This window comes from Salvelinus sp. IW2-2015, linkage group LG12, assembly GCF_002910315.2.
Source record: "Salvelinus sp. IW2-2015 linkage group LG12, ASM291031v2, whole genome shotgun sequence".
Classification (NCBI taxonomy): domain Eukaryota; kingdom Metazoa; phylum Chordata; class Actinopteri; order Salmoniformes; family Salmonidae; genus Salvelinus; species Salvelinus sp. IW2-2015.
In genome coordinates, this window is record NC_036852.1 from 198,797 (window position 1) to 205,747 (window position 6,951).

The 6,951-nt window shown below is 39.5% G+C and overlaps 1 protein-coding gene across 1 annotated transcript in view; it reads left to right on the forward strand.

Annotated features, from left to right (window-relative positions):
* Window positions 1–6,816: 6,816 nt before the first annotated feature.
* Window positions 6,817–6,951, forward strand: part of LOC111970914 (gamma-crystallin M3-like) — a 5,918-nt gene continuing 5,783 nt past the window's right edge. The window contains exon 1 of the mRNA XM_023997670.1: window positions 6,817–6,880. Within this exon, the coding sequence (XP_023853438.1) occupies window positions 6,872–6,880 (9 nt within the window). The 5' untranslated portion in view covers window positions 6,817–6,871. The remainder of the gene's footprint in view (window positions 6,881–6,951) is intronic.

Consider the following 6,951-nt stretch of genomic DNA (forward strand, 5'->3'; position numbering starts at 1 on the left):
GAGTGATGGAGCTGCATTAGATGACCTGGCCTCCACAATCCCCGCCCTCACCAAAATTGAGATGGTTTGGGCAAGTGAGTCTGACCGCAGAGTGAAGGAAAAAGCAGCCAACAACTGCTCAGGATGAACTGGTTGAGAAGAATCTAAGAGTGTGCAAAGCTGTCATCAAACCATAGGGTTGCTATTTGAAGAATCTCAAATATAAATAATGTTTTGGCATTTTTCCACACTTTTTTGGTTACAAACATGATTCCATATGTGTATTTCATAGTTCTGATGTCTTCACTATTATTCTACAATGTAGAAAAATAGTAAAAAATAAAGAAAAAACATTGAATGAGTAGGTGTTCTAAAACTTTTGGACCGGTAGTGTATGTAGTGCCATAAAAAAAAAAATCCAATAAAATAATAACTCACAAATAAAATAATGCTACAATATACCATTGAATTCCACCTCAGTTCCATTCTCAATTGAATCTGGAATTATTTGATCAAAATACTGATATTACTAATTCAGCTAGTATTAGGTAGCTAGGGTTAGCTGGAAAACAAAACATTGATCCTCTATTTACCCCCAGTGACATAGTTATAAAATGGCATTTCAAGTACCGTGACACTATAGACTGCTTCACAACAAGATATAATTATGACTCATGGAGTTCTAGAACAATAAACTATGGAGATGTGAATGTGGGGTCCAAGGTATAAAAGACAGGAGGTGATGTCCAGCATTCCATCTGGAAATGGATAGAGAGGATCACCATCAACCATGACCATGGGCAAGGTAAGTGCCACTAGCAAGTCTGCCTCCATGCCTGGTCTCTCTGGGTCTATCACAAGCAGCCTGGCCATTTCAAAGAAGACTTGTCGGATCCGAAACACAAGGCATTGCGAATCAAATGAGCATTATGCACTAACTTTCAACATATCGACCACTAACTGTGTGATTGTCTGTGTAGATCATCTTCTACGAGGACAAAACTTCCAGGGTCGTTCCGAGGGAGACCAGCAACGATGCGCTGAGGTGGGACCTGCCTACCTGACAGGTGCAACTCCGCAGCGGTGCGAGAGCGCTGCTTCATGGTCACGAGCCCCAACTTCATGGGTCACCAGATGATGGCTTAGGAGAGGAGAGTACCCCGACAACCAGCGCCTTTGATGGGATGACCATGAGCAACTGCATCACGGTCTGTTCGTAACATCCCCAGTGTAAGTAATGGAGGGTGTAGCTGCTTCTTAGCTGATGCAGATAGTTTCAACAGCAAGGTCAGTGAACTCGTGTCATCAACAACATTTTGACATTTAAATGTATGAGCCCACCGTTGGATCTCACAGTAGTTCCAATCTGTATGATCTGCGTTGTTTTTATCAACAGTATAGAGGCCAGTCAGAAGAGATGTACGAGAGGAAACTTCGGAGGCCAGAATGCACGAGTTGATGGATGACTGTGACTCCATCCAGGAGCGTTACCGCCATGTCCGACTGCCGAGTCCTGCAACGTGATGGCAGGGCCACTGGCGTCATGTAACGCAGCAGCCCCACTTCAGAGGCAGGCAGATGTACGTGAGCCTGGAAGAGTACAAGAACTTCAGAGAGATGGGAAACAGCTCCACTGAATAGATTCATGTCCGGTTAGACGTATCACTGATTCCTGTTAAAATCACAACTTGCTTTAGTTTCACTTAATAAAGTGTTTTCAATTTGTTAATTATTCCTGATGTGTCCTAGTTCTTAAAACAGAGCATAAACAAACCATTCTCATCAATCAAAAGTAAAACAATTTAGTAAACAAGTGCATAAGTCTGGTGTCTGCCCTGAGCCAATAAGGCCTTGGAAAGGGGACATGTCAACGAAGAGAAAATGGAACCAATTAGTGAAGCATTATTATCGTTTTGGGGGTAACATTACACTTGATAGCAAAGACCGGGTGAGACACTAACTAGGCTGTAAAATAAGTGAATTGTTTTGGCCTGCAGATTAGCGAATTATTTTAGCCAGCGAGCCAAAGTTATATTACAGATCATTAACAGACCACTCCTAAACTCTTGTGTCAAGAACATGGTCTCCAAAAAAGGATAAGGTGTCTGCAGTTTGTTTACATTTGACAGATGGGATATAATCCCCTTGCTAAGTGAATGCGGTTGGTATATAGTTTAGAAGGGCTACAAGCACTAACCTTGTAAACATGTACTGTTACATGGTAAACCACTCCTTTACAAAAGCGTCACTCTCATTTTACTCAGCCATGCAATCATTTGACAAAGACGGTGTCGACCGGCATCAGATCATCTGTAATTAGATTCAATGACAAAGAATTGAAGTTGAATCCAAAATAAGTTCAGTAAAGATACATGCAATACGCTGGAAAGGGATCGATTCACAAAGATAAACAATATTTGAAGCCACCTTATTTCAGGTTGAGTTCTATGAGTTCGTGGAAATGCAGCGTTATTGTTAAGCTACAAAGAGCGGTGCAGGGAGCTAACCTAACTAAAAGCTTCATTGGTTCACCCCAGGTACCAAAGTTAGTTAGGCTGGCTAGCAAAAGTTACATACACCTTATAGCAAGCCGTCTCCTTCACTCTCTTGCGCCTGCAGTAGCGTATCGTAGGCAAAAATGGGTAGGCTGGCCTGATTTATTAATTCAAACAAAGTTTCAACTTAGATTCTTTGTTGTGTAAACTCATAAGGAATCAAAATAAGTTGAAGGCTTAGACAACATGACGGCCAAATTATATTTGTTAGTTATTTTTTACAGTAGAGTTGCGATACTCAAATGGTACTTTCAGTAGTCTTGACCAGCCGATTTCCACGTTGGAAGGGCTGGACTTTGCCGGTTATTAGAATTACTGGGACGTTTGCCACTGTAAAACGAACGCTATTAAGTTCAATAACCCAAGATTTACGAAATTCACATGAGCCAAATTACCCACAATCACCAAACATTAGAGCAACCACTCCAAGTGAATGTTGTGGGCCCTGCTACATGATGACGTTGTCTGTACAATGTCCCCTTCCTTCATTTACAAAGTCCTTTTTAAATCTATGTTACTCAACTGCATAACCTAAGTCAACTCAAAAGATGAGATCACAGGACACATACCGTGTATGATTTCTGTTCATTTCATATGGACTCTGCATTATTCTGGTCCCTGTGGTCTAGATTGTAACCTGCCGTTTAAATCATCAAGGCTCTGGTTTAATGTGTATCAGGGAAGGTGGGGCAGTTGCCACCTAAGTGGCCTCTTGATATAAACATATACAGTATATGCAATATTATTGTTTCACAAAATGACACACGGTGATATTTTAGACTACTCGATATAACATAAGTCTTCCTAAACCAAAAAAGCTTCTATTTCATAATTGACACTAAAGGAAATAGTGCCTTCAAAAGTCAGTCACACCCCTTCACTTTTCCACATTTTTGTCGTGTTACAGATGAATTTAAAATGGATTAAAATGAACTTTTGTGGGCACTGGCCTACACCCACCAATACCCCCTAATGTCAAAGTTGGAATTATGTTTTTCTAAATGCTACAGTATTTATTAAAAATGAAATGCTGAAATGTAATTCAACAGAGTGAAAAGAAGGAAGCCTTTACAGAATAAAAAATATACCAAAACCATGCATCCTTGTTTGCAACAAAACACTAAAGTAATACAAAATTAACTTTATATTCCTGAATACAAAGTGTTAGTTTAGGGGCAAATCCAATACAACACATTACTGAGACCACTCTCCATATTTTCAATGCATAGTGGTCGTGCTCATGTTATGGGTATGCTTGTCATCTGTTAAGGACTGGGGAGTTTTTCAGGGATTAAAAAAAAAACCGAATGGAGCTAAGCACAGTCCAAAATCCTAGGAAGAAAACCTGGTCAGTCTACTTTCCACCAGACACTGGGAGATTAATTTCCCTTTCAGAGGATAATAACCTCAAACACAAGGCAAATCTCACTGGAGTGCTTACCAGAAAGACATGAACTTGTTCCTTAGTGGTCGAGTTCAGTTTTGACTTAAATCTACTTGCAAATCTATGCAAGAACCTTGAAAATGGTTGTCTAGCAATAATCACAACCAATTTGACAGAGCTTGAAGATTTTGAAAAAGAACAATCCACACTGCAGAAGCTCTTAAGAATTACTCACAGAAGGACAACAGCTGTTAATCGTGCCAAAGGTGTTTATACAAAGTATTGAATACTGTACTAAATGGGATATTTTCTGTATTTGAATTCCAATAAATGTGCAAGAATATTTAAAACATATTTTCACTTTGTTGTTACGGGATTGTTTGTAGATGGGGGAGATTTTTATTATTTTATTATTCAGCCTGTGACGCAACAAAGTGTGGAATAAGTTAAGGGGTATGAATACTTTCTTGAAGGCACTAGAGACTATTATCATTCACTTGTACTAGAATGATCATTAAGGTTTGGTAGGTAAATAATAGACATGAAACATGCATTTCAATTATCCAATATTATTTTGAATGTCAGAAAAATAAGATCTCAGACTTCAATGATTGCTGGCTCTCGCAGGAATCCAGGATACGGTCTCATGGAGCTGTATCTGTTCGTTGGAGCTGTTTCCCATCTCTCTGAGGATTCTTGTACTCTCCAGGCCTCAAGTACATCTGCCTGCCTCTGAAGGGGGCTGCTCGTACATTGAGCCAGTGGCCTCCATCACGTTTGCAGGACTGCGAGTCGGACATGCGGTAACGCTCTGTGGGAGTCACAGTCGTCCATCAGCTCGTGCATCTGGCCCCCGAAGTTCTCTCTCCATAGGCCTGGCATCCTGAACTGTCTTTGTGCTGTAAAGTTTATAAGGACACATATTTAAGTAAGAACATGATCAAAGTAATTAATAGGAATCTGATCAGTTTTACATCAAATACTTAAATTTTTTGATACATTAGATAGCTATATATATTATATACATACGACACTATAAATGCATCATATATAAGTTGTTTTCTAAAGAGCCATCTTACCATTGGGTCATACGGCAAGAGCGAACGGAGTCAGACATTGCCATACGCTGGTGGTTACCATACTCTCCTCTCCTCACAAAGTACTGGTTCCTGAAGTTTGGAGCGGTCGTACACCATGAAGCAGCCGCTCTCCACCCTGCAGGAGTTGCACCTGCCCTCAGTAGGAGAACTCAGGGCAGTCTGAGCTGGTCTCATAGGACGGCCCTGGAAAGCTTCCGTCCTCGTAGAGGTAATCTGGAGCAACCAAGGAGCCCAGACAACACAGAGGGAGACAAAAAGGCACCATCACAACACAGAGAGGAGATGACAAGGAAAAGGCACCAAATCACAACCACAGAGAGGAGATGACCAAGGAAAGGCATCAATCACAACACAGAGAGGAGATGGATACGCCTCAAATCAAAAGTCTGTTTTTTAATCACTAAAATAATGAAATATTGAAATGTAAAGTATTGTTCTGTAAGAAGAACAAAACTGGTAATTAATTTAGTAAAAATCAACAATGAAATGGTAAATGTAGGACTGAGGCCCACACAATCTCAGCCATGAAGAACAGCGTTCAAATGTAATTGAACGTTACTGAACATTTAAAAAATCAAGCAAAAAAAGCTTTTAACATCAAAACTGTAACTTAAAATTCTAAATAAATAAATAAAATAAAGTAAATTGCCAATGTATCAGGCAGAAAATCCAGCTATACAGCACTGTACCTTGACCATGGGTTTTGTTTTGCTGCGGCTTGGGATGTTGTCCAATAGGCCATGTTCACTCAAGCTTTTATACTATACCATTTCAAATGGCTTTTTGTTATTCAATTCCCCATCTGATGAATAAGCAGGATGCTCTTGCTGTTGATTTTGTGCAGCTGTGTCATTGGATGGCACAAGCAGAGAGACAGTGGGCACGAATACTGTATTTGAATTATCATGTGATCATAGTGTATTTAAACATATAGCTGTTTTATCATATTTACCAAGAGTATTACAACCTTTTTACATGTATTGGATTGTGTTTTACAAAAGACCAAACACATTTGACCATCATTATAATTGGTTTGGAGTATGAAATATATGGTGCAATTCATTCTTTACTTCATTTTAGGCAGGGAGAATGGATCTTTAATGTATATCATACTTTGAATAAAATGATGACTTAGTGACTTATATTGTTGTGCAACATCGTAGGTAAGCTGTGGCCATCATCTTTTAGCTGTAAAAAGTGGATTTCTACTGGTGTGGGCGTTTAATAATGATAAGTAAATTGCTGGGTTGGTCTCCTTTCTCTGAGTTCCCCTAGCCTCTGTCCCCCTATAGGCTGAGTCACTGCAGGATTAACCGAGCATGACCTCGTGACCCCATCTGCTCCCAGGACTGTTGACATCCACCTCTCAAAACAGTTGTCATGGTGACAGACACATTCTCACCCCCCATAAAATGTGTATGTTAAATATAATACACAATCATTAAGATCCATCTTCCCTGCCTAAAAAATGAAGTAAAGAATGATTGCACCATATATTTCATACTCCAAACCAATTATAATGATGGTCAAATGTGTTGGTCTTTTGTAAAACACAATCCAATACATGTAAAAAGKGTTTGTAAATACTCTTGGTAAAATATGATAAAAACAGCTATATGTTTTAAATACCTATGATCACATGATAATTCAAATACAGTATTCGTGCCCACTGTCTCTCTGCTTGTGCCATCCAATGACACAGCTGCACAAAATCAACAGCAAGAAGCATCCTGCTTATTCATCAGGATGGGGAATTTGAATAACAAAAARCCATTTGAAATGGTATAAGGTATAAAAGCTTGAGTGAACATGGCCTATTGGACAACATCCCASAGCCGCAGCAAACAAACACCATGGTCAAGGTACAGTGCTGTATAGCTGGATTTTCTGCCTGATACATTGGCAATTTACTTTATTTTATTTATTTATTTTA